This window comes from Anolis sagrei, chromosome 3, assembly GCF_037176765.1.
Source record: "Anolis sagrei isolate rAnoSag1 chromosome 3, rAnoSag1.mat, whole genome shotgun sequence".
Taxonomy (NCBI): Eukaryota; Metazoa; Chordata; class Lepidosauria; order Squamata; family Dactyloidae; genus Anolis; species Anolis sagrei.
Window position 1 is genome coordinate 161,809,869 of NC_090023.1, and position 27,177 is coordinate 161,837,045.

At 40.4% G+C, this 27,177-nt stretch overlaps 1 protein-coding gene across 4 annotated transcripts in view; it reads left to right on the top strand.

The window, feature by feature from the left end:
* Positions 1-21,988, top strand: part of GRID1 (glutamate ionotropic receptor delta type subunit 1) — a 1,182,427-nt gene extending 1,160,439 nt beyond the window's left edge. For 3 of the 4 annotated variants that reach the window (XM_060768968.2, XM_060768967.2, XM_060768969.2), the window contains one exon: positions 20,459-21,988. In XM_060768968.2, coding sequence (XP_060624951.1) covers positions 20,459-20,887 — 429 coding nt within the window. In that variant the 3' untranslated portion in view covers positions 20,888-21,988. The remainder of the gene's footprint in view (positions 1-20,458) is intronic. The other variant, XM_060768970.2, reaches the window with a different exon arrangement.
* The last annotated feature ends 5,189 nt before the right edge of the window (positions 21,989-27,177 follow it).

Genomic DNA, 27,177 nt, shown 5'->3' on the forward strand with positions numbered 1-27,177 from the left:
TATTATTATTATTATTATTATTATTATTATTATTATTGAACTGTCAAGGTGTCATTCCCAATGAGGAAAGAATGATCAACCACCAATACAGACAGTCCTCAAATTACAAATATCTGATTTTCAAAATGACTCAAAGATAAGAATGAGGTTGAGACAACAGGAATTGAGAGAAATCAACAACAACAACTTTATTTTTATCCCACCCTCTCTCCCTGGGAAAACTCAGGGTGGTTTACAATATAAAATTGCAAACATTCAATGCCGTAAAGTGCAGGAACACAATAAACAATCATAAACAGGTGACAACATATTGAACAGCAATCTATATAAATAAAAATGTAATGTTCATTTGTGGGATTAACAGAACTCAAAAACCACAGGACGAATTGACACCAAATTTGGACACAAGACACCTAAAAACCCAATGTATGTCCTTCACTCAAAAAATTGATTTTGTCATTTGGGAGTTGTAGTTGCTGGGATTCATAGTTCACGTACAATCAAAGAGCATTCTGAACCCTGCCAACGATGGAATTGAACAAAACTTGGCACACAGTTCTCCAATGGCCAACAGAAAATACTGGAAGGGTGTCCTTTGATTTTAGAGTTGTAGTTCACCTACATCCAGAGATCACTGTGGACTCAAACAATGATGGATCTGGACCAAACTCTAGACGAATATGTCCAAATGTGAACACTGGTGGAGTTTGAGGAAAATAGAATCGTGACATTTGGGAGTTGTAGTTGCTGGGATTTACAGTTCCCCTACAATCACAGAGCATTCTGAACCCCGCCAACAATGGAATTGAACAAAATTTGGCACACAGTTCTCCCATGACCAACAGAAAATACTGGAGGGGTGTCCTTTGGTTTTGGAGTTGTAGTTCACCTACATCCAGAGATCACTGTGGACTCAAACAATGATGAATCTGGACCAAACTCTACACGAATACTCAATATGTCCAAATGCGAACTCTGGTGGAGTTTGAGGAAAATAGAATCTTGACATTTGGGAGTTGTAGTTGCTGGGATTTATAGTTCCCCTACAATCACAGACATTCTGAACCCCCCCCCCCCCCACGATAGAATTGGGCCAAACCTCCCACACAGAACCCCCATGTGGGCCACTGCAATGCGTGGAAAGACGGCAGGGGATGGCTAGTAGCAAATAAAAATAGAACTGGACAGTAAATTAAACCAACGTAGCTAAAACACACAATTAGATAATACGTAATTAAACTGGAATTCAATAATTAAAACCTGGAATAGTGTAAAATTAAAAATTTTAAAACGAGTATAACATAAAATGTTTAAAACCAGAATCTACCCTTAAGAAGGGAAATTCACTCCTGTAAAAGTTATCATAGGGAAAAAGTATATCAACGGAAGCTTTCCCGCCAATCCTTGTTTCCTTGTTTTTTTCCTTCAAAATCTAATGATCTCAGGGATAGAAAGTGCGGTTAAATCTTTTGAACAGGGGCACAGACAGCAAAACAAACACCACAGGGTTTTGTTATGTGTGTGGTTGGAGTTACACTTAAAATGTACCTGTTCTGACTTACAACATAAGAACAAACCTACAGAACTTATCTTGTTCATAACTTGCAGACTGTCCGTACATTGTTTGAACTGGTATAAAAGAGAGGTGCTAGAAATCCTGTTATTGATCTGGATAGCTTGGACATTTTTTCCTCAGCTAGTCATATTTAAACTGTACTCTAGGTGGCTGTGGTAAGGGACAATGTTTAGGGGTGTGCAAAATTCCATCAATCAATTCAGACTTTGGCCAATTTTGGTGATTCATAGGAATACCCAAAACAAAACACTAAAAGACCAGCTTAGAACATAAACAGAACAAAACAGCCCTCCCCTCTGGCAACAACATTCCAGAAAAGTTCATTTTTTCCATAGTTGAAAGAACATTATCTCTCAACGGGAATGATAGAGCTGAGCACAGCCATATTTGCTTCATCACATGGTCTACCTCACATGGTCTGCCCATTGTCCTGGACTTAAAGTCCCAGAATTTCCTGTTTTTTCCTGAAGGTTGTTTCCTCCTCTCATTGGGAGAGAGAGAAAAATAAAAATTTAAAACAATCAATTGATGAGTAAAACATTCTAAAACTTTGCAGGAATAATGCCCTGTGTTCTGTCACTATAACCAAATTCAAAAGGATTTCTCTTTTGGTTTTTTGGTGTTATTTATGAAAACTTTTAAGATTTCATAGAATCATAGAATCAAAGAGTTGGAAGAGACCTCGTGGGCCATCCAGTCCAACCCCCTGCCAAGAAGCAGGAATATTGCATTCAAATCACCCCTGACAGATGGCCATCTAGCCTCTGTTTAAAAGCTTTCAAAGAAGTAACCTCCACCACACTCTGGGGCAGAGAGTTCCACTGCTGAACGGCTCTCACAGTCAGGAAGTTCTTCCTCATGTTCAGATGGAATCTCCTCTCTTGTAGTTTGAAGCCATTGTTTTGTGTCCTAGTCTCCAGGGAAGCAGAAAACAAGCTTGCTCCCTCCTCCCTGTGGCTTCCTTTCACATATTTATCATTTCTCCTCTCATCCTTCTCTTCTTCAGGCTAAACATGCCCAGCTCCTTAAGCCGCTCCTCATAGGGCTTGTTCTCCAGACCCTTGATCATTTTAGTCGCCCTCCTCTGGACACATTCCAGACACATTAGTCGCCCTCCTCTGGACACATTTCCAAAAAAAAAAAACAAAAAAAAAAAAACAGGCTTACAGTTATAAATGTGATCTGCAAGTATGCCAGGTTCCATTCTGATAGCCATCAAAATGATGGAAAAACAAGCATCTAAAGTTTCCCCTAAAGCGATCCCCCAAGAGCCGTCTAGTCCAACCCCACTCAAATGGCTGTAATTGAAAAAAAAATTTAAAATTAAAATTAAAAAATCTACAAGCTTACAGTTGTAAATGTGTCTTACAAGCGTGGCAAGTTTCTTCCTGATAGTTGAAATAATAATAATTTTAAATCCTCTAGGTTAAGAAAGTGTGAGTTGCCAAAGATGCTTAAATGGAAAAAAAAATGCTAAACATACAGATGATCTTTCTCACACTTGGCAGGAATGCTGCTCTACTCATGTTCTGTTGCTATGGGCAAATTCTTCTTCTGTTTTTTTTTTTTGTTACTTGCAATTTAAAAAAAATTCCAAATAATCAGTGGATGAGCAAAACGTTCTGAAACTTGGCAGGCTTATGGTCAGATATGTCTCCTTCAAGCGTGCCAAGTTCCATCCTGATAGTGATAAAAAAAAGATGGAGAAATGAGTCTCTAAACTTTTCACATTGGTACCAATGGACCAAATCTTACCAAAGTAAAAATGGAACTCAGGGTTTTGAATTATGAATCTGAATGCCCCCCCCCCCCCCACAACTCCTGGAATCTTTCCAAAAGCAGAATGGTTGGTGGGGACACCTGAAATTCAAAATGAAAATGGAACAGATTTTTGCCATTTCACACACTTGTTACAATTTTCACTCCTTCAGCAAATTCCAAGGATGCATTTTCAGCCTACAATCATCCCAAAACATGGCCTACATCTAACTGGAAAGACTTTCCAGTTTGAGCTCACAGATATTCCTGGCCAATTTTTGAAGAATGTTTGCATTTCATTTACATTTGAGGCAATGGTGTGTCATAGTTGGGGAGGGGGTCTCCTGCTGCAAAATACAATTCCAGATAACCTTTTCCCCCCCATTTTTAATGGAGATTGCCAATATGGTAAGTCTGGGTTTCAGAATCTTGATGAGTATTCATAAAATCATTTAGTGAAAAATCCTAGGGTTGCAACCATTCCTTGAGAATACCCCTGTGCTCACCCTTCCTACTTGAGTTGCTTGTCACACATCTCATTGGCAGAAAATATACATTTTAATAGCATTCAGCTTTAGCATTTTCAAACAGATAATTTTTCAGAGATCCTGGCATGCACACAAAGCACTCATTTGATGTGCCATTTTCCTGGAAAATTGTATCATTTATCCTTCTTCTAGGTTCTTTAACTGTTTTTTTTTCTGAGTAACACCATTGATTCATTTGTATAGTCCTATGCCAAAAAAACTAGACAATTATCTAGCATCTCAGCAAAAGATCTAAATAGGCACTGGAACATAGGCCCCTTCTACACTGCCATATAATCCAGATTATCAAAGCAGGTTTTTTTGTCGTGTCAGGAGCAACCGCTCCTGTTGTGAGAGAATTGGCCGTCTGCAAGGACATTGCCCAGGGGACGCCTGGATGATTTTTGATGTTTTATCATCCTTGTGGGAGGCTTCTCTCATGTCCCCGCATGAGGAGCTGGAGCTAATAGAGGGAGCTCATCCGCCTCTCCCCGGATTTGAACCTGTGACCTGTCGGTCTTCAGTCCTGCTGGCACAGTGCTTTAATCCACTGCGCCACCGGGGGCTCCATCAAAGCAGATAATCCACATTATCCAATTTGAACTGGATTATATGAGGCTACACTGCTATATAATCCAGTTCAAAGCAAATAATCTGGATTTTATATTCCAGTGTAGAATGGGCCATAGATAGCTTTAACCACATATGTCAAGGATTGAACCCAGGACTTTCTAAAAGGCGCTATTACTCCATTCAGGCACATGAGAGCTTTAGCCATGGAGGAACATTCACTGTGGAAACTCCAAATGTCATTCACACAATGGACTCAGGCTTGATTTTGAAGGGTGAAAAGATCCCAGTGTCATCAAGGAATCTGCAACATAAAGAACTATTTGGCTTGGTTTGCACTCAGCTATCATTCACAAGGTGAACTATTTTGAACTCTTTCACCCATGTAGCAATTCTGAATGCCATAACTATTGGGAGTACACTTGCCTTTTCTCCCAAAGTGACTGAAGAAATCTTGAGGTTATTATAGAAATCCCATGTCTTCTACAAAGTCTTTCTGAAAGTAATGTTTGTCATATCAGATACTGGACCAGAGAGTATCCCCAAGAATTTTTTCCAAAGCTAGTTTGATGGGTTCCGTAATGATGTAAATGCATCACCATTGTTGGACACTATTTTGAAAAGGTTGCATCATACACTGTAGAATTGATGCAATTTGATACCACTTTAACTGCCATAGCTGAATGCTTTAGTCTTCTCTGCCAAAACTCCCATGTTTCCATAGCATTTAGCCATGAAAGTTAAGGCAGTGTCCATTTCCATTAATTTTCCAACGTAGATCAGTGCTTCCCAATGTTTTTGTTTTTTTTACCAGGGACTACTCTCCAACATTAATACCAAAAGGATTACGAATTAGCTTTTGGTCAACTTTAGATTTGGTTTGGTTATTTGGGGTGCTGATTCACAAAATTACATTGGATAGACCACATTAGCTCTAGTTTCTTATACAGAACATATGCCATCCAGTAGTCACCATCTGCTCATCAATAGAAAATCATATTTAATAAGCCTTGGCACTATAAGAGGGTTTTGCGAGACCGGTTGCTCTCATTGCAATGATGTAGTAATGGTGAGGCTGCAGACCACATTTTAGTTCTTGTGGACCACTGGTGATCCACAGACCACAGGTTGGGAACCAATGATGTAGATACACCCAGTGAATTGCTTTACACATGCCTTATGTTGAAAAAGGAGTAAGGAGCTAACAAACATTACTTTCTCTACAACATTTGTAGAAGTCAAACTCAGTTTTTTTTCTTGTGGGAAAAATTAGTTGTTCATACACAGACTCAGCCAGCTCTCGGCATGTATATATGTGTATGTTACCTGTCTGTCTCGCACCACTTAAATTTTAAAACAAATTAAGGTGAGAAATTTACTTAGTGAAATATAAAATGGAAGTGGAAGAATACAAAATAGGAAAACGAGTTATAATACTACAAGTAAAATATCTCAACAGGTTATGTTGCTACTGGATTTTGCCTAAAGCAAATTTTGAATAAAATTGGAAAGTCCTTCCTCGGGCAAAATAGCTAATAAATTTGAAGGATAGCTGAAAGGGCTTTTTTTTTTAAATGCTAACAGATTTCAACTGTGAAGGAAAGATGGTTTTCTTTCCCTGAGCGTTACATTTACTGGCAATTTGGGAAGTCATCAAGACATAATTCACTATGAAATACAGTCTTGACAGGGACTCAAAACCCAAATATCTTTGCATATGCAACATATGCTTGGAAGACCACAAGGTTTCTTTCAATGAATTAGGCAGAGTGTCAAATGCATTCCTGTCACAGCAGTTAGAAAACTAACTATGATAACAAAAATTAAATGGAATCACACCAGTGGACTGCAAAATGATGTCAATTATGCTAACAACCAGCTCTCTGTTGAAAGAGCCCAACTGCTGAATGTATTTCTCCATCATGTCAGAAAACATCTTACTCTCTCATTCTTAATATGGGAATTATTATTATAATAAGGAGCCCCCGGTGGCGCAGCGGGTTAAACCCTTGTGCCAGCAGGACTGAAGACCGACAGGTCGCAGGTTCGAATCCGGGGAGAGGCAGATGAGCTCCCTCTATCGGCTCCAGCTCCTCATGTGGGGACATGAGAGAAGCCTCCCACAAGGATGATAAAAACATCAAATCATCCAGGCATCCCCTGGGCAACGTCCTTGCAGACGGCCAATTCTCTCACACCAGGAATCACTACTGACACAACAAAAAAATATTATTATTATTAACTTTATTTATACCCCGCTAACATCTCCCGAAGGACTCAGTGCGGCTTACAAAGGCCAAGGCCCTCAATTAAACAACAGCAAAACAAATACAACAATAAAACTCATAAAGCAAAACAATAAACATTGAAGCAATAACAGTAAAACATTAAATCAATAACACCATGACGCATTTAAAACTAAAGGCCGGGCCAAATGTAATGAATAAAATTTAAAAGTGCTGGACATGACAGGTGAAACGTAAAGGATTTTAGAGGTAGGTGCAATGTGCAGACAATCTTAAATCTGTGTATTGTCGAAGGCTTTCATGGCTGGAATCACTAGGTTCTTGTGGGTTTTTTCGGGCTATAGAGCCATGTTCTAGAGGCATTTCTCCTGACGTTTCGCCTGCATCTATGGCAAGCATCCTCAGAGGTAGAGGTCTACCTCTACCTCTGAGGATGCTTGCCATAGATGCAGGCGAAACGTCAGGAGAAATGCCTCTAGAACATGGCTCTATAGCCCGAAAAAACCCACAAGAACCTAATCTTAAATCTCTAATAAAGTGCATTTGGGACATGATGCTAGGAGTTTCCTATTCTGGAAATGCACACTGGAACAGCCAGGTCTTCAAGCTCTTCCTAAAGACTGCCAAAGTTGAGGCTTGTCTGATGTCCTTGGGGAGAGAGTTCCATTGTCGGGGGGCTACCACGGAGAAGGCACTGTCCCTCGTCCCCACCAAACAAGCTTGTGACGCAGGTGGGATTGTGAGCAGGGCCTCTCCAGATGATCGGAGAGATCGTGTGGGTTCATATACGGAAATGCAGTCATGCAGGTAGGCGGGTCCCAAATCGTTTAGGGCTTTGTAGGTGAGCACCTACACCTTGAATTGGGATCGGAAAATGAACAGTAGCCAATGGAGCTCCTTAAACAGGAGGGTTGACCTCTCTCTGTAAGGAGCACCAGTTAACAACCTGGCCACCACTCATTGGACCAGTTGGAATTTCTGAGCCATTTTCATGGCAGTAATACTATATTTAATGGGTAGGTTTAGACCTGTGTGATCAATGAAAAAAATGTTTCAACAGTCATTACAAAATTAGGGGTGTTGGCGAGTCATTTCTGAAGTGTTTCCAAAATATTGTAAATGTCCTTTTTGTTACTATTTGCACATGGGGCGGGGGGGGGGGCTCTGGGGATCCCTTTTCCCTCATTTTTAGAGGGAACTTGCTACAATGGCAGAACATATTTACCACGGTTACTGGAATTTCTTAGATTTTTACAAACAAACTTTTTTGTAAACAAACAAAGTATAAGAGCTATGTTCTTTAATTTCTCTACAATTGCATAACACAACCAAGGCATCATCTCCCCCTGCCCTCCCCCCAAGTTTCAGAAAGATTAACACATGTCCTGTTTTTTGGGTAATTTTTAAATTTTTGTCATAAAATTAGACCTTTTTAAGCTGCTATGGCTGTCTGCACATATTTCAGATTTCAATACTAATGTCCAAAAAAAGTATGATTTTACATAGGATTTGTGCTACATTAGAACAGTAAAGACAAATCTCACTTAAGTAAAATAAACATTAAATATTAAATAACCAAAACATAAAATAAGGTGCTGCAGAAAGTTAAACCACTGAGCTCCTGAACTTGCTGACCAAAAGGTTGGCAGTTTGAATCCAGAGAACGGGTGATCTCCCACTGATAGGCCCAGCTTCTGTCAATCTAGCAGTTCAAAAACATGCAAATATTAGATCAATAGGTACCGCTTCTGCGAGAACGTAACGGTGCTCCATGCAGTTATGCCAGCCACATTTTGGAGGTGTCTACGGAGGTGTCTAAGGCTCTTTGCCTTAGAAATGGAGATGAGCACTAACCCCCAGAGTTGGTCATAACTTGACTTAATGTCAGGTGAAACCTTTACCTTTACCTTATGGCTGCTGGAGTGGGGTTGAGTGGGGGTCACACTTGGAGGACAAGTGTTTCCTTACTGAAACAACTTGTTGTGTCCTTTTTGGCTCAATGCACATAGATAACTCAGCAGCAGCACTAGAAAATGTGGCAAGAAAGGTTGTGTAATTTTTGGCCCCTGAACACTCAGGTTCGCAGCTTGGGAGTGATCCTGGATTCATCGCTGAGCCTGGAACTCCAGGTCTCAGCGGTGGCTGGGAGAGCTTTTGCACAATTAAAACTTGTGCGCCAGCTGCGCCCATACCTTGGGAAGTCGGATCTGGCCACGGTGGTCTACGCTCTTGTTACATCCCGAATAGATTACTGCAACGCGCTCTATGTGGGGTTGCCTTTGAAGACTGTTCGGAAACTTCAATTAGTCCAATGGGCAGCGGCTAAATTTCTCACCTGAGCGTTATACAGGGAGCATACCACCCCCCTGCTATGTCAGCTCCACTGGCTGCCGATCCAGTTCCGAGCACCATTCAAAGTGCTGGTTTTGACCTACAAAACCCTTTACGGACCTGGCCCAGTGTACCTGTCTGAATGTATCTCCTTCTACATCCCACCTCAGAGCTTAAGATCTTCTGGGGAGGCCCTGCTCTCGGCCCCACCTGGGTCACAAGTGAGGCTGGTGGGGACAAGGGACAGGGCCTTCTTGGTGATGGCCCCTCGCCTGTGGAATGCACTCCCCGGGGAAACTAGGTCATCAACATCAACAACTCTCTTTCAGACGGAAATTAAAAATCTGGATGTGGGACCAGGCTTTCGGGTAAGCTGGCAGATGAACAATAAGACAATGACGACCAGAGTAGGAAAGGACAATGACAATGCGAGATGGATCACGAATTTATGAATTGGCGAACTTTGACCACAAGATGATTTTACTGCTGCTACTGTAGTGTTTTCGATTGTTTTTAATTAATCATAATTGTTGACATTTTACTGTAATTTGTACATTGTGTTTTGTGAATTGTTGGGCATCGAATTGTGCCTTTTGTAAGCTGCCCTGAGTCCCCCCTAGGGGGTTGAGAAGGGCAGGGTAGAAGCACACTTTAGATAAATAAATAAATAAAGATAGCACAGCAGTAGTGCTAGGAAATGTTGCAGAAAAGTCTTGTATTTGAGTGCAGCAACTTGTTGTGTGGTGGTTGTTGGCTGCTAACACGCACAAATAGGTCATCAGTGCACTCGGCAGCCCAGTAGCCCTCAAAGGTTTTCTAAAATTCAGCAAAAAGATAAAACAGACAGAAGGCAAAAGGCAAACACCCACCTCAGAAAAGAATAAACAATGGTCATATAACCCAGAACTTATCCATACAGCCTGGAAAACTCACAGCAACCCAGTGATTCCAGCCTTGAAAGCCTTCAACAACACACAGAATAAACAAAACAAGCAAGCAGTGCCTGCCAGTGCTTAGCCTACAGTGTGCAAAGCTTCACTCTTCTTTCTCCGGCGTGGACTTGAGTCAGCTTAAGTCAAAGAAGAAAAAACTTAGTAAGCTAGTGTCCTTCCTTCTCTCTCTCTCTCTGGTGCTGTGCCTGCCTGCCTAATGCCTATAATACTGCTCTGCCTGCCTGCAAAGCTAAACTGAACCTGGCACTGAACTCTTTTAACTTTCCCTGCCCGATCTCCAATGGAGACGGTGGTGTGGCACTCGGGAATTTAAAGAGCAATGGCTGTGGTTCTGCCTTCACTTCCTCTCCCTCCTGCCCTGATTGACTGAGAGGCATGGCTACACATTTGGCATTGCCTCCCAGCAGTGCTTGGTTGCCCTGTGAATTAAAACTGCATCACAGAGAGTTACAAGGTTGACGTAACTTACAAAAAAAGAGAAAATTTCCATTATTAATTTTTGGCATGGGCATTGTATGTACAGATCTAATGAATTAGATCCAACTTATGATGAAGAATAGAAATCTTGCAGAGACCTAGTAAAAAAAAAAAAACATTTTCTGCTTTCTTATTACTCATGCCATATCTGCAGCCCAAAGCTGCCACTTACACCTGGCCTTCCATGGATAGATAAATCATAAAAGAAATTCCCACGTCTACATCATGGGTCTCTAAAAAAATTTTTTGTCGTGTGAGGAGCAACCGCTCCTGTTGTGAGAGAATTGGCCGTCTGCAAGGATGTTGTCCAGGGGATGTTTTGTCATCCTTGTGGGAGGCTTATCTCTTGTCCCCGCATGAGGAGCTGGAGCCGATAGAGGGAGCTCATCCGCCTCTCCCAGGATTCGAACCTGCAACCTGTCGGTCTTCGGTCCTGCCAGCACTGCGCCACCGGGGGTTCCTGGTCTCTAAATAATTTTTGTATTATTGTGAGATTCTCACACATGGTCTACCCTCCTCATGTTTAGCTAGGCTTCAGTTTAAATTTTAAAGGGTATGGGCAGAGAAAAACCCTAGCAGTAACAGAAAAACTAAACTTATTTTCATGAATTTTGGTCCCCTTCCTTACTTGTACTGATGTATAGAATTCAGACCGCAAATACATTCACAGTTACAAGTTGTATGAGTTAGATCAAAGTGTAATAGGATACGGAAAAGATAAAATACAGAAATTTTGTTTAAATCTATATAAATAAAAATGTAATATTCGTTTGTGATATTAACAGAACTCAAAACCCACTGGGGGAATTGACACCAAATTTGGACACAATACATCTAACCACCCAATGTATGTCCTTCACTCATAAAAACATTGAAAAACACAGCAGAAGGGACTTAAAAAGCCCCCAAAAGCTAAATGACAAAAAGGTAAATGATAATACAGAAAAAAGGGAAGAAAGATGGAGGGAAGGGGAGAAAAGAAAGAAAGAAAGAAAGGGAGGGAGGGAGGGGAAAAAGAAGGAAAGAGAGAAGGAAGCATGGAAGCAAGGAGAGAAGGAAGGAAGGAAAGAGGTAGAAAATGAAGAAAGGAGAGAAAGAGGGAGGGAAAGAAAAAGGGGGAAGGAAGGGAAGTTAGAGAAGGAAGGAAGGAGAGAAGGAAAGAAAAAGGGAAAGAAGGAGGGAAAGGGGGAATGAAGAAAAGGGGGAAGATGTAGAGATAGAGGGAGGGAAGGAAAGAAGGAAAGAGAGAAGGAAGAAAAGAGAGACAGCAGAAGAGAAAGAAAAAGGGGGAAGGAAGGAAAGAGATAGAGAAGGAAGGAAGAAGAGAAGGAAAGACGGGAAGGAAGGAAGGAAAGATGGAGTGAAGGAAGGAGGGAAAGAAGGGGAGAAAGAGGGAAGGTTGGCCACAGCAACGCGTGGCAGGTACAGCTAGTGTTATATAAAACAGGATGAATCCCAGGTGAAATTACACTGTACCCAGCAGAAATGAACTTTTCATCAGTGAAAACAACATTTGAATGAAACATTTCCATGGATTTTAAAAACTAATAGTTTTAAATAGTTTAAATAGTTTTTTATGTATGTAGTCACAAAGGTTTGGTGACGAAATCCTACCATTCACCGACCGCTCACAGATGTCCTACCAGGAGATGTAAATTGTTCAATTAATGAAAACCTTCCATCTTTCTTACTATCTCACTTTGGTGGTGAAGGAAAGTGATGAAATGAACGAAGCAAATGATGTGCAAAATGGCTTCTGTTCCCAACTTGGTGTTGAATATTTCACATTTGTCTTGTGTGTTTATATAAGCACTACAATATCTCCATTTTGTATCTATATCTATATATGAGTGTGTAGGGTTTTTTTTCAATTTCATAACAAAAACGCTCACTCTGCCAGAAAACTCACATATTTATTACATAGAATTCTAAAGTTAATTAAATTCGTTAAGGAATGAGTAGATGCTTCCTCGCTATAGCAATATTCCAGCACCCAACAAATCTTAACAAAGTCTCATTAAAGCCATTTTGTTTAGTTATAATACCCTTTTCCCAAGCTCATTCCGGTTAATGCCCCCTTTTAAACTCATTATGCTATCTCATTGCTTTCAGCTTCAAAAGTTTTGTCTTACCTTCTAAAAGCCTTCCCTAACTTAGAAAAACACCTGCTAGAAGCAAGTTGGAGTTCATTTTACAGTGATAAAACCTTCTAGAACATTGAACACATAACAATAGGACACCCTTCTGTACTGTTCTGAAACCAATGATCATTACTTGAGGCTTATCACTTGTGCTTCCAGCTATTACACATTGATGATTGCTCTTTCTTCTATCTTCCTTGATAGACAGTGGTATGTTAGTTTTAAAAATGAATGATAGAGTTTTCATATGTAGTTGTAGCTCCATGCCTCAAGGTCCAAACAAGTTTTATACAAATGTATACAGGATGCCTCAAAAATGAATACAAAAACTTTAGCAGCTAATAATAGTTACAACCATCACTTGAAGGTTAAATAAGGGGCTTTCCCTCCCTGATGAAGTGGGGAGGGAGAGCAATTTGCCTCCTCCCCTGAATGAAGAGGGTGGATGGTTGCATTGAACCATCCAGAAAGGGGACGTAGCTAGCCATGAGGCTATTCCCCCCTCATTCCGGTTTGGACCGTTGACCCACCACTCCCGCCCATTTCTCCTCAGCCATTGGGACCGAGAGAGAGAGAGAGAGAGAGAGAGAGCCCCTCTGGCTGGAGGTATCTCCTACCTCCGCTCCCTCTTTTGCTTTTGCGCCTACCTTCAGGAAAGGTGGCCATCTCCACCTCTCTCTCTCTCGGTCCCAATGGCTGAGGAGAAAGTCACACACCGGGGTCTTCAGGCACGCCTCCAGACCCAAAGCGGGCAAGGGAGCAAATGCGGCAAGTGTAGTTACTGGGATGTATAGTTCACCTAATAGTTCACCTACAATCAAAGAGCATTCTGAACTCCACCAATGATGGAATTGAATCAAATATGGCACACAGAACTCCCACGACAAACAGAAAATATCTATCAATGATTGGTTGGGGGGGGGGGCGCCAAAATATTGTTTGCTTACTGTTGAAAATTGCCTAGGGCTGCCTCTGATCACACCGTGCAGCTTTAAAAGAAACTAAATAAGCTATACTACAAAAAAAAATAATTTTCCATATTTTGTCACAAATGTCTCATAACAAGCTATTTGCTGTTTACTTTGGCATCTTAAACAGTGAACAAGTTTTCATCCCAGATTTTTAATTGTATGAAGTTGGGACTTGGGACCTCTTCACATGGTTCAAAATTTGGCTGTGGTGAAGTTTTTTTTATTATTATTTTCTTCAGCAATGGAGCCTAATGGCTCCCATCACACCATGGAAAAATACTTCTGGGGCAGCTCTAGGGATGAACTGCTGCAAACACCCTGCCATCTCTACAAAATTGCCTGCAGTGTTGACAGGTGGCTCCCTGTCTTTCCATTAGGAAAGATGGGTCAAGCTCGCTTAAGAAATCTTCCCCCCATGTGATGAGGCAGCAGGAGGCTGCGATGGTGTAGGGCATGGGGCAACAGCTGTGCACAGGTGCTGCCATGATCACTGAGATCTGCTGCAAAACACAATAATTCTGGGAGTGCATGTGGAGAAGTCTAATAAAGTGTCAACTATACACATTCACTAGTTCTCATACATTGTGCTATGGCAGCATGCGATATAAAATATAAAAATTGTAGTGCAAACAAATTTTATCACCATTAGGAAAATCTACACTATTCTCATGTAGGATCTTGGTCAATGTATTTTCCTTCTCTGCAAATCATAAACAGAAATATTATCCTAGTAGTTTTGATACCTGCTGCCACATTGCTTTCAAGAACCTTGCTAGTGGTATATTACATCTGCTGCTGTTATTTACTATTAGGGTTGTGCGTGGATTTCGTGTCCTCCATTTCCTCTATTTCCTTCAGTAGCTTTGGTGCTTTAGGACCCTGGGATGGTAAGGGCCCTCCCGGTACAAACCCACCAAACCTGAAAGCAAGCGGAAGCTGATCTTGGCTCCTCCTCTCCTATTCGGCATCACAGTTGAATCTTTTTTATTGTCCTTTATTTTCCTAATTATTTTTATTTAGTGGGACTGACTGGGTGTTGGGGACCTGAGGGGCATCATAAAAATCATCTTTAATTCCCAATGATGTCACAGCCAATCCAGTGACATCAGAAAGGGTTACTAGATAGTAACCTAACAGGTGGTAAAGACAGAATACTTTGATTTTGAATACTTTGTGGTACAGACAGACAAATGGACAGACAGACAGAATACATTGAGTCTGATAGATAAATAGATTGTCAGATGCGTTAGAAGGGTTATTAGTATTTTAATCTATGACAGCCTTCTTTATAGAGTACATTGTCAAAATGTTATACAAAATGAGTTAAATAAGTAAATAATAAATAAATATAATACTGTAAATATAAATCTTAATTTGCATGAACATAAATTCTATGGCTAGGATTCGTCTACTCACCATGACAGCACATAAAGTAGGCATAGCTTCAATCAGATTTAATAAAAGACAATAATTGCCAAATTAACCCCAGAAAACTGTGCAAAATGCATCCAGTAGATTTTATGTCACATTAAGTGATGTTTGACGAGATCAGTTGCCAGTGCTAAATTACTGTGCACTATTAGATCTTATTTTCAAAATTTATCTATGTAACAGGATTCCACCTTCTTTAAAAGCTTTGGCAAAAGAGGCTGTAAATTAATTTATATTAAATACTATCTGTTTATTCAGTCTTTATTTATTTATTTATTTGTCATGTCAATTTTGGCATAATAATGCACAGCAGATTTTTTTTAAATGGCACACCCATTTCTTCCCCCTAGTAGGCAGATTATTTTAGCATTTGATTTGGATGTGAAATGGACTAGACAAATTGGACGGAAATAAGGGAGTGAATGTCATATTTCTAAATGACTCTCTTACTTCTCATTCATAATGGATATGAAATGGCCTTTCAATAATCTAAAATCATTCGAAGTGAACATCAAATATCATTCAATATGTTAGTTACAGTATGTTGGGTGTATTCAAGACACCAGTTGTGCTATATTCAATAGCACAACTGGTTGATAATAGAAAGCTATAACCTAAGTTCTGAAAAAATTACCATTTGGGATGGCAGCTCCCTGAATTTCACAGCCAGCATGGCTGTTTGAGCTTTATTCTTTCTGGAATTGTAGTCCAGAAATAATATTTCCCATTCAGCAATTCAGTGCATCAGTAGAGTCCTGCTTTACAGATGCATGAACAAGATCTTGCTCTATAAAAGGAGCACAAAATCGTCATGTCTATATAAATAAAAATGCAATGTTCGTTTCTGGGATTAACAAAACTGAAAAACCACTGGACGAATTGACACCAAATTTGGACACAATACACCTATCAGGCCAACAAGTGACCATCACTCATAAAAAAACACTGAAAAACACTGCAAAAATGATGCAAAAAGCCAAAAGACAAAAAACATTACAACACATGCACAAAACCACATATGCAAACACACACATATACACGTACACAAATATATACACACACATATACACACAGAAAACACATATACACAGACTGGGACACAGCCATGTGTGGCAGGGGATGGCTAGTTTGATATAAAAAGTTAAAGTGACTGGTATAGGAATTAATTTCCATCCATCCATTGTATGAAGAAGCTTGCAATGATATCTTTCCTGGGCCACTGAACCCACCTCTCATAGTTAATTGTTGAAACGACTCAAAGAGGCTGCCATTCTAAAATGAAAAATAATTGAAGAAGTGCTGTTTACCTCAGCTATCATAAACAGTAATAGTCTGAAAAAAGAATGGTATTTCTTTGGAGGCATTTAAATAGTACCTTGTGTTTTTGTATAACTTCTAGCACATACTCTCTGAAACTATACATGACAAAAAGGGGTAGTACAATTGTAGAAGTACTGAGAATGGCAAGACCATTTGTTACAATTTGTGTCTCCATTTGTGTAGTCTATGCATTAATATTTTTGTGGAGCACAAAGGGGACGGGTTTTCTATGACTGTGCCAATTGCAATGGCCATCCTGTGGAGAACAGTAGGAAGATTTCCAACTGTCCTACAATGCCTTCATGTTCTCTCAGGATACTTTGACAGCAAACAATGTATGTGTGAATTGCAAAACTAGTCCATCTGTTATGCAAAATAAGGTGTCCAAGTATCAGAATATTGGAGCCATACCCAGGGGTGGCTCATCCATTACTCAAAGTAAGCGGTTGCGGTACACTTTTTTTGCCAGGGGTGCAGAGGCGCCTCTGTAAATGCCCCTCGACCGCCACTTGAGGAGCGCCCCCTTGGCTCACAACAGCCCTAGCAGTCTGGGGGAAGCCTCGGCTTCCTTGCCTCACTGCCAGGCGATCCTCTTCCTGAAGGGGCCAGGCCCTTGAGCCTTGCCTAGCCCCTCTTGTTCCTGCTCCATATCAATGATTGGTTGGGGGGGGGGGCAAAATACTGTTTGCTTACCGTTGAAAATTACCTAGGGCCGCCTCTGGCCATACCACCACTGTTATTTTTCTCTCCAGAGATGATCACGGGTGTATCAGGACTGCAACTGCCATTGCTCAAATCTATGGAATCCTGGATGCTGTAGGTTTACAAGACCTTTAGCCTTCTCTGCTCAAGGGGTCTTGTGCCTCACTGAACTACATATTGACTCATGGCAGTTAAAGTGATGACAAACTGTATTAATTCTATGTCAAATCTCAAATGAGGAATCACTAGAAATAGAGTACTCATAAGGTCACTAGCATAAGCAAAGCAATATCTCCAATGACCCTGCTCTCCATTCTTGACTCTGTGGCAGGATCTTTCTGAAGTAGGCACTTGTAGGCACAGGGTTAAACCCCTGTGCTGGCAGGACCGAAGACCGACAGGTCGCAGGTTCAAATCCGGGGAGAGGTGGATGAGCTTCCTCTACCAGCTCCAGCTCCTCATGTGGGGATATGAGAGAAGCCTCCCACAAGGATGATAAAACATCAAAATCATCCGGGCGTCCCCTGGGCAACGTCCTTGCAGACGGCCAATTCTCTCACACCACAAGCGACTTGTGGTTTCTCAAGTCTCTCCTGACACAACCAATTAAGATAATTGATTGAAAGCTAAACATCTCTGATATTGTCAAGGAGATAATCTTTTTTGGGGGGGAAATAGGAAACTGGTTTCACATACCAGATCTGGTGAGGAGTTTCTCTAACTTAGTAACAAGTGTTTTAAATCTGTACTATATCAAAGTAGTGGTGTGGTTGTCATAATCCCATGATTCTATCCCATATCTTTGTAGTAATGACTATGTAAAGGGTTGAAATAATGACACCATTGCTTTTCCTGCCATCACTGGCCCCCAATGTGGGCAAATAGACTTGGTAAGAGGAATAATGAGATCATTATCTTGTCCCACATAATTTCCTGTATGCTGACATTAATGAAGCAGTATGGGTTGACACAGTAGGAAAGCATGAGGGAGGAAGTTGGGAGGCTCCCATTAAAAGACCATACATAGCTGAAAGTCAGAATTATAGCTCATACATTTCCCTACTAAATTCCTGAAGATTTTTGTTCTGCTCTAGATTTTTGAACATTTTGTTAGTTCACTGGGCAACATCTGAAGCCAATGTCTTTTGTTTTACCCTTCAGCTTCCATTGGCTATTGGTATGAATGACTTAGGTGCGCAGCATGGTGGTATGGGAATCATTATTGAACAGCATGGGGCATGGATGTCTGGTATAAGTTGTTTCACGTTCTTCTTCTTTTTTGGTTTAACAATTTTTCTTCTGATACTGAATGTATATGTGTAATCATCAACCCACAAACTAACTTGAAATCCTTTATTATGTTCTTTTCAACTCTACTTAAGAGATTTTTTTTATGGCAGGTCACTTTTTTGGTATTATTAATTTTCTCTTAATTGCTGTTAGGTTTTTCCTCACTGATCTTCCATCTGGCTATCAAACTGATCACTAAATTATCTGTCCCATCATGATGACCCTGATTTTTCTCACTTTACATTTCAACCCACAGGATCGCTTCATATATAATACTTCACACTAACAAATGAAAATGGGAAAGGGGGAGCACGCTATTATGTGTGTGAGAGAGCATCATGCATTTGGGTTATATCATGGACATGAATTGAGAATTCTTGCAAACTGTGTCTTCACAGTCTGAGTGCATAAAATAAAATGTGCCTGCAATTATGTTCAACAGTATAATCAAGAAACATTTAAGAGTCTATAGCAAGACATAAGGGAGATGTTTTAATTTGTAAATGCATGAAAAGTCAATAATTTCCATACCTATATTCATATACCTACTTTGATTTGTCCCTGGGAGTTTATAGAAATCTGCAATTAGAGAAAAAAAAACAGAGATTTCATTGGCTGGATCCAGATTTATGAGTATGTAACTGCGTTGATGGAACCAGCCTTCCCTATCCCCTCTGGCCTATGGTAGTCTTATGGTAGCCCTTCCAACATTTGATTTGAAAATGCTACATAGAAGACTAGAGATCCTGTTGTATGGAATAATCTAGGCACAAAAAGCAATATCACTCCACGTCAGGAGACGTCAGGAGAAAATGCCTCTAGAACATGGCCATATAGCCCGGAAAAACCTACAACAACCCAATATCACTCCAGTTAGGTGGGGAAACGACCTTTGCTCATTGTTCTTCCCCTTCGCCCCAAAGCCTATCCCATTCAGATAACTTCCCAATTACTGCCCTGGGAGTAGAAGGGGCATTTGTTTCCGCTAGGCATGTTGTATGGACCTAAATTGGGATTCAACCTAATCCTGCCAAATGTTAACCTTTGGGACCCAAGCTTGTACAAACTGTGGCACACTGAGTTCAGTTGAGCCCACTAGCCATCTGCTACTAGACTTTGGAAATGACCCGGCAGTATAGTTACAGTAGGAAGCAAAAAAAAGGGAGATGTTTATTAAGCTCCTGGTGACCTTCTACACTGTCTGAGAGCTATTTTAAACTTAGTACATGTCAGGTTATGGAGGTTTTGTTTAGTTCAATGGTGGGTGGGTGTGGAAGGTTTCTGCCAGTGGGACCTTTCGGGGGTTGCAAAAATAACTAAGACTGCCAATGAAAAGAGTGGGGGGCAGGATGAAAGTCACTGAAAGCTCTTTTTTAATTTTTTAAAAATGGGAACAGAGATATTGAACAAGTTCCAGAAGAACAAATTAACTCACCTTGGCCTCCAAAAGGATGATCTAAGGCAGTGTTTCTCAACCTGGGGGTCGGGACCCCTGGAGGGGTCGCGAGGGGGTGTCAGAGGGGTCACCAAAGGCCATCAGAAAACACAGTATTTTCTGTTGGTCATGGGTTATCTGTGGGAAGTTTGGCCCAATTCTATCATTGGTGAGGTTCAGAATGCTCTTTGATTGTAGGTGAACTATAAATCCTAGTAACTACAACTCCCAAATGACAAAATCACCCCCCCAACCCCCCCCCCCAATGTTCAAATTTGTGCATATAAAGTGTGCCAAATTTGGCCCAGTGAATGAAAATGCATCCTGCATATCAGATATTTACATTACAATTCATAACAGTAGCAAAATTACAGTTATGAAGTAGCAATGAAAATAATTTTATGGTTGGGGGTCACCACAACATGAGGAACAGCATTAAGGGGTCGCGGCATTAGGAAGGTTGAGAAACACTGATCTAAGGAGTCTTCAGAGGCCAAGTGCGGCAAAAATCACCATCATGGGGACAATGTAACCCCAAATGCCACACTTTGCCTACAAAGTAGACTTTGTAAAAGTGGTCTTGAGGCCACAAAGATTTTTTTTGTCTTCACTGTGAGTAGAAAGGCAAATTAAATTCTACTTAGACCAATTCATCATCGTCTTTTGTTTGAATGATGGTAAACCTTGCCATACTTTTACGATTAATCACATTTTTCTTCCTCTTATACAGGATAAAGAAGTGAACCTGGAGCAGGTCCACAGGCGTATGAACAGTTTAATGGATGAAGACTTAGCTCACAAGCAACTCTCTCCAGCCTCCATTGAAATCTCAGCCTTGGAGATTGGTGGCATGCCGCCCAGTCAGACCCTAGAACCCGTCCGTGAATATCAGAACACACAACTTTCTGTCACCTCATTTTTACCAGAACAGACAACTCACGGGGCCAGTAGGACACTCACAGGTGCCTCTGGTAGCAACCTGCCACTGCCTCTTAGCAGTTCAGCCACCATGCCCTCTATACAGTGTAAACACAGATCACCAAATGGAGGACTATTTCGCCAGAGCCCGGTGAAAACCCCCATCCCAATGTCATTTCAGTCTGTGCCAGGTGGGGTCATTCCAGAAGTCATGGAGCCATCCCATGGAACATCCATATAATGAAATCAACCAGCAAAGATTTTTAATACAATTAAAAAAAAACTCTTACATTTTTCTTGTACATACCTGTAAATAATGAAAGAATGAAGTGGGGTAAAAAGTGTATTTTGAATATTCCCAATTTTCAAAGTCAGTAAAAAACAAACAAACAAAAAAATACAAAAAAAGAAAAGACAAAATGTATGAATGACTTTGTAAATTTTGTTCTCTATGAATAAAAAAGGCAAAATACTTGTGACCATTCTCAAGTGCCAAAGAAGACCTGTTACTGGGACTGAGGGCAGTAAACAATGTATCTGGATTTTAACTAGTATTCCGCGTTTTTGGGTTCTAATTTTCTACATTGGAAGCAGAGAAAAATGTTTATTTCCTGGTGAAAAACAGAAACACTCAATTCTATTCACTTCTGTGGCCTGGATTCTGTAATGTGCTCATAGTTACAGTTTTCCCAGGAATTTTAACAGCAGGTAGCCTCAGAAAAAGCTTGAAATGCCACTAAATTTGAGCATATAATAAGTTAAGAATATAGGACTACTTTTGTTGCTGCAGGAAGGAATATTCACCCTACATTGTGTTGTAAGTACATCCTGTTTTGACCAATTTCTTGTATTGTTTCCTTCTTCATGTTGAAGCCCGAATCTGCAGATCTGATCCCACAAGCACAGGGTGACATGCTGACCCCATTTCAAAATGCATATATACCAATCAGGTACTTGGGAGACACAAGCAAAATCTGGAACTCAGCTCCCCTTCATGAAAAGCTGATGAGCTCTATCGCCAGTTCCATATACTGGACACCGTGTATACTCTGCTGGAGATGCCTCAGAGCGTGGGGAGAAGTACGCACCAAGTATCTGTTTCAACACATATTCCATCAAACAACTAAGGTGGAAGGTCTATGAAAGCAGACTGAAGTGGGTTGCTACATGAAAGTATATGAAGTGGCTGCAAGTTGTAGGCAACACATTTAAGCAAAATGTGGATTTCTCTCCACGTTTTTGTTTTTAGAAAGGCTTATCTGTGTGTCTCTGTTGCATATGAAAAATCCTAAGACATGAGATAGGCCTGAAGCTAACTGAATAAAAGACCACTGAAGCTTCATCCTGATGAAAAGGTCTGATCATTTATGAATGCTTAGAATGGGAAGGGTGCTGGTGGTTTTGTTTTGTTTTCAGAATTATTGTATAATAAGGTCAGCAGTGTTGAGAGCATAGTTCTGAATGGCATGCTTAATAGGGCTGGGTAACCACGGAAAAAATTGTTTCTAAACTCGATTCGTTTTTAAGGGGTCTATCAGGTTTTGTTTCTTTAAAGAATTCCGAAATTTTCCTTTTAAAAATTTCAAAATATACGAAATTTTGTAAATTTCGAATTGATTCATTAATGGCAGATGCAGTTGCGCAATATGCTAAAAAAAACCCTCCAAATATGCTAAAAATATGCTGAAAAAACCTCCAAATGGGACAGGGGGAACTTCTAAAGCTTCCCTCTCCCTCTGTTGTTGACTGTTGGTGTGATAAAACAAACAACAACTATAAAACTTGCACCAGGCATGCGAAAATAATTACGAAACAATTTCAAAACAATTTCGAAACAATTACAAAACAATTACCAAATAAGTTGAAACAATTGTTTCGAATCTATTTAACTCCTCACACTATTCCAAAATGGCTCAATATCGGATCGTAAGCTAATTTAAATACGAATTAATAACGAATTACGAAATTAACGAATGAAACCGCCCAGCCCTAATGCTTAAGCATCACTTCTAGTTTGGTCCTTTTTTCTATTTTCTGCTATCAATTGGACCAGATTATTTTTTCGTGTCAGGAGCAACTTGAGAAACTGCAAGCCGCTTCTGGTGTGAGAGAACTGGCCATTTGCAAGGATATCGCACAGCACGCCTGGATGTTTTGATGTTTTTAGCTTGTGGGAAGCTTCTCTCATGTCCCCAACATGAAGTGGAGCTGACAAAGGGAGCTCATCCGCACTCTCCACAGATTCAGTCCTCTGACCTGTTGGTGCTCAATCCTGCCAGCACAAGGGTTTAACCCATTGCACCACCGGCGGCTCCCCATATTGGACCAGATATAACATTCAGGGTCAACGTCTGCTGTTGTGTTCTTCTTTTCCTCCTGTAACATTTAAGCCTTTATGATGGACAAATCTATGAATTTCTGTTTCAATTAGTCTTTTGATATGAATCAGACTTTTTTTTAAAAAAAACCCATTGACATAGAAATTTACATGCTATTTTTGAATGGATTTCTGCAAATATACTTTTTATAGTGAATGTTGCTTCTCACACAAATTTTCCTTCTAATTGCTATCTATTAGGCTTGGATGATCAAGAAAAATGGTTCTAAACTCGTTTCGTATAGAGGGGGCGCTGGCGTTTCGATTTTAAAATTATTTCTCAAATTTTCTTGAAAAAAAGATCAGGAATAGCAAAAATCTCAATAGCTTCGTTTACTTCGTTAATGGAAGGTGCCCCTCACCCATTAATTTAAAATCTCGCAGTTTCCCTGGCCTCCCTGGTGACAAGCGGCCATGCGGTTTCCCCCAGTGGCCGTCAAGATGAGCTGGGCGTGGCCATGCCCATCTCCTCCCTCTGCCATTCATCGGCCCTTTGCAGTCACCTGGGCGTAGCCATGCCCACCTCATTCCCCTGCTATCCATAGCCCTTTGCAGTCACACAGAGAAGGGAAACTGCAAGATTACTTTTAAAATCTTGCAGTTTCCCTTCTCTGTGTGACTGCAAAGGGCAAGGGAATGAGGTGGGCGTGGATACACCCAGCTCTTCTTGACGGCCACTGGGGGTGTGGCCTTCAGGAAGAGCTGGGTGTGGCCACGCCCACCTCGCCCTTCCGCATCGCGTCTTGTCACCAGGGAGGCAAGGGAAACTGCGAGATTGTAAACCTTGACCAGACATACGAAAATAATTCCGAAAAATTGGTAAATTGTTTCAATTTGTTATTACTTCTCACACTATTCCAGCAGGCCTCGAAATTGTTTTAAAAGTCATTTAAATACAAATTCAATCTGATTTTAGAAACTTCCGAACCAGATCAACCAAGCCTACTATCTATCCATCCTTCCCTTAATAAATCCATATTTGAGCCATTCGCCCACCTTTTTTTCCTCCTTTGGGTTGAATAACTGTATAACAAAATGAGAAGAGCGCAAATAACAAAGCACGACAGTTTCGCTTCACCAATCAGCATTGGAAGTGCGCTTAACATAAATTTCCATTAAAACATGAACTACATTAATCCCCTCCTTTTTTCCTTGGCAATATCATTATACCATTCCAAATGATAGAATTCCTCTCATGGGAAGGAATTAACATGGTCAGATGATATAACATTGTGTGTCAATGTTACAAGGAGAGGCAGAAGAACCTAGAACAGAATAGCTTTTGGCACCATCACTTTTCATTCCACGGAATACTGCTTTGTTACACATTAAAGACTCTTTAACAGATTCAGAGCCTCCTTTATTCCACAGGGATTGTGGGAAGTGTTAATTTCCCTGCCAAGACCGAGTATACAGATCATGGAATAGCAGTTATCAGAGAGCATCACTTCAGTCTATCAGCAGTCTTACTTTATTCTCTATTAATGCTCTTTCTGCAAAGAAGAGCAACAAGAACATCAACAAAACAATATCCTTGCACATCAAAAACTACAAAGGGATTTAACCTTGCCTTTCCCCCCCGCTGTACTAGTTTTTGGTATGTAGATTATTTATCCCCTGCAGGGAGCATTCAGATATGCAGGGCCTCACCTAAAGTCTGAAATGGTACACAGCAACATTATAAATTCTATAGATAGACTAGGTTTCTGTAACTGAGTTTTTCATCCTAAATAATTGTTTCCTGGTTATTTGTTTCTAGTTCTATTATAACATCTTGGGCTGAATTCCATTGCTGCAATCCAAAAATTCCTGCATGTATTGCCAGTATGGATTTGTGTTCCAACTTCAATAATTTGCCTTATATTGGAGGTTACGCTGAACTCCAAATTTCCAAGGTTCCTTTTGAGGCGGATACAATGAATTTCAGAATGAAATCAGAGCACTCAAAAGCTCCAGCATGTATAAAGGAAAGGTTTTAATGGCTCAACATTTAAAAGTTCCAATGGCCCACTAGTGTTGGAATTTTATGCCTTCATCCTATTTATGTGCAAGTGAGAAAGAGCACAAACGTGTATATACGAGGGATATTTTTAAGTAAGGTCCGTTGGAACATAAGTACACAACGAAAGTTTATTTCAAAAAAGTAAATTTATTTTCAGAAAGTACATACTTCACTCTATTTTTTGACATAGTTGCCAAGTTTGTTCAAACACTTATCATACTTCTGAACCAATTTTAAAATACCCTCTTCATAAAAACTTGCCACCTGCTCCGATAACCAAGAGTTCACTGTAATCGAAGGGTGACCAGAGCGGTCGTCATCATGGACGTTGTCACGGCCATCTTTGAATTGTCGTACCCACTTACGCACTTTGCTTTCATTCATAACAGTATCACCGTACAATTTACAAATCTGTCGATGAATTTCTGCAGCAGGCAGGTTCCTTGCTGACAAAAACCATATCACTGAGTGAACCTCACATGCGGAGGGTGAGTTGATAGTCTTAAACATTTTTAAAGCACAGAACAGAACCGTACAGGTTAGCTACAGAGCGGAAACTGAGCACAGTTGTTCCCGAGACATGCCGGTACACGATACATGTGCTCGTTGAGGTATGCGCGCGAACTACTCGTGTCTACAACAAAACGGACCTTACTTAAAAAATACCCCTCATAAATTAATATTGCAAATGCCAGCTACCACTTTAATCTCAAATGATAGTTTCAGTGACTGGGTTCTGTTATTTTGGCTGGTTATTTGAAGATTTAATTAGGGACATCATCAAATGGAGGTCCAGAAACTGAGGGACAGCAGGAGAAAATCATAGTGTAGTGGGGGGAACTGTGAGGCAGTGCCCATTTCATCTCATTGGCGTGGCTAGTTGTGGGTTGCCACCCCATGATGTTTCCCAGCTGTCCCAGGCTTCCTAGTGAACATACCCTAACTTCTTCAATGAGGATACAAGTAGTCACATGTAGCCTCTTTTCTTTCTTTGAGCAAGCTGCCAGGATGGAGCCATCACTGAACCCAATGGAGCCCTGTGGGAATTAGCCCTATTTCCTATGGGGCTCCAGTAGACTCCGTCCCAGTAGCATGCTAAAAAGGAAGAAAAAACTCCATCTGATGGTAGCAATCTCCCTCACCTAATTTGCTCTTTTCATATAGAAGTAGAATTGTTTCTAGGCAAAGTGCTACTATGTAAGACATCAAGGAGAATGTGTTATGCAGTATCAAATACCATGATAATGGAGCAGTGAACTATGTAACTGATCAAAAGTAGAAATGCATAGCAAATCCCTCAAAATAATTGACATAAGAAGCTTGGGATGTACCTTTGGGGAAATAAATATTTCCATTGACTGTCTCTTCTGCTGTTTAATATGGTTCCTTAAAAAGGAGGAGATAAAGTTTTCATTGATGTCCCATGTGATTAGTCTTATCATAGTTCTTGCTTTATGTGCCTTCAAGTCAACTCCAATTTAGAGTTTCCTAATCATAGCGTTTTTTTGGCAAGATTTAGAGCAATTTTATCAATGTCTTGATGAGCTGGTATCTAAACATAGGAGAGCAACCAAAAATTGTCTGGAAACTGTGTCCTGTGAGGAATGATTTAGGAAACCAGTATGTTCAGCCTGAAGAAATGGAGGTTAAGAGGTGACATGATATCCATGTTTACTTGAAGCAATGTCATATTGCAGATGGAACAGAGTTCTTTTCTGCTGGTCCAGAAAGTAGAATGGAGTATTGGATTCAAACTACAGGAAAGGCTATTCAATGTAAACTTTAGGAAGAACTCACCAAAGGTAAGAGCAGTTCCACCGTGAAATGGAGTGTACTGGAGTCTCCTTCTTTTGATGTTTTTAAACAAATAATGAATGTCCATCTGTGATGAGTGCTTTGATTTTTATTCCTGCATAGTGGGGACTGGTAGTCCTTGTGGTCTCTTCCAACACTATGATTTCTCCAAAGCTGAAAGATTCTGACTTGTCCAATTCATTTACATCACTGAAGGGGATGTGAATCCTGGTTTCCTGGCATCCTAGTTCATTACTCAAACCACTGCACCACAAAGTATTTTTATCATATAATTTTGTTTCTCTAAGTCCTGTTGTTAGTGCCAACTAGAGTCAACCCAATGAATATAAGGATTTGT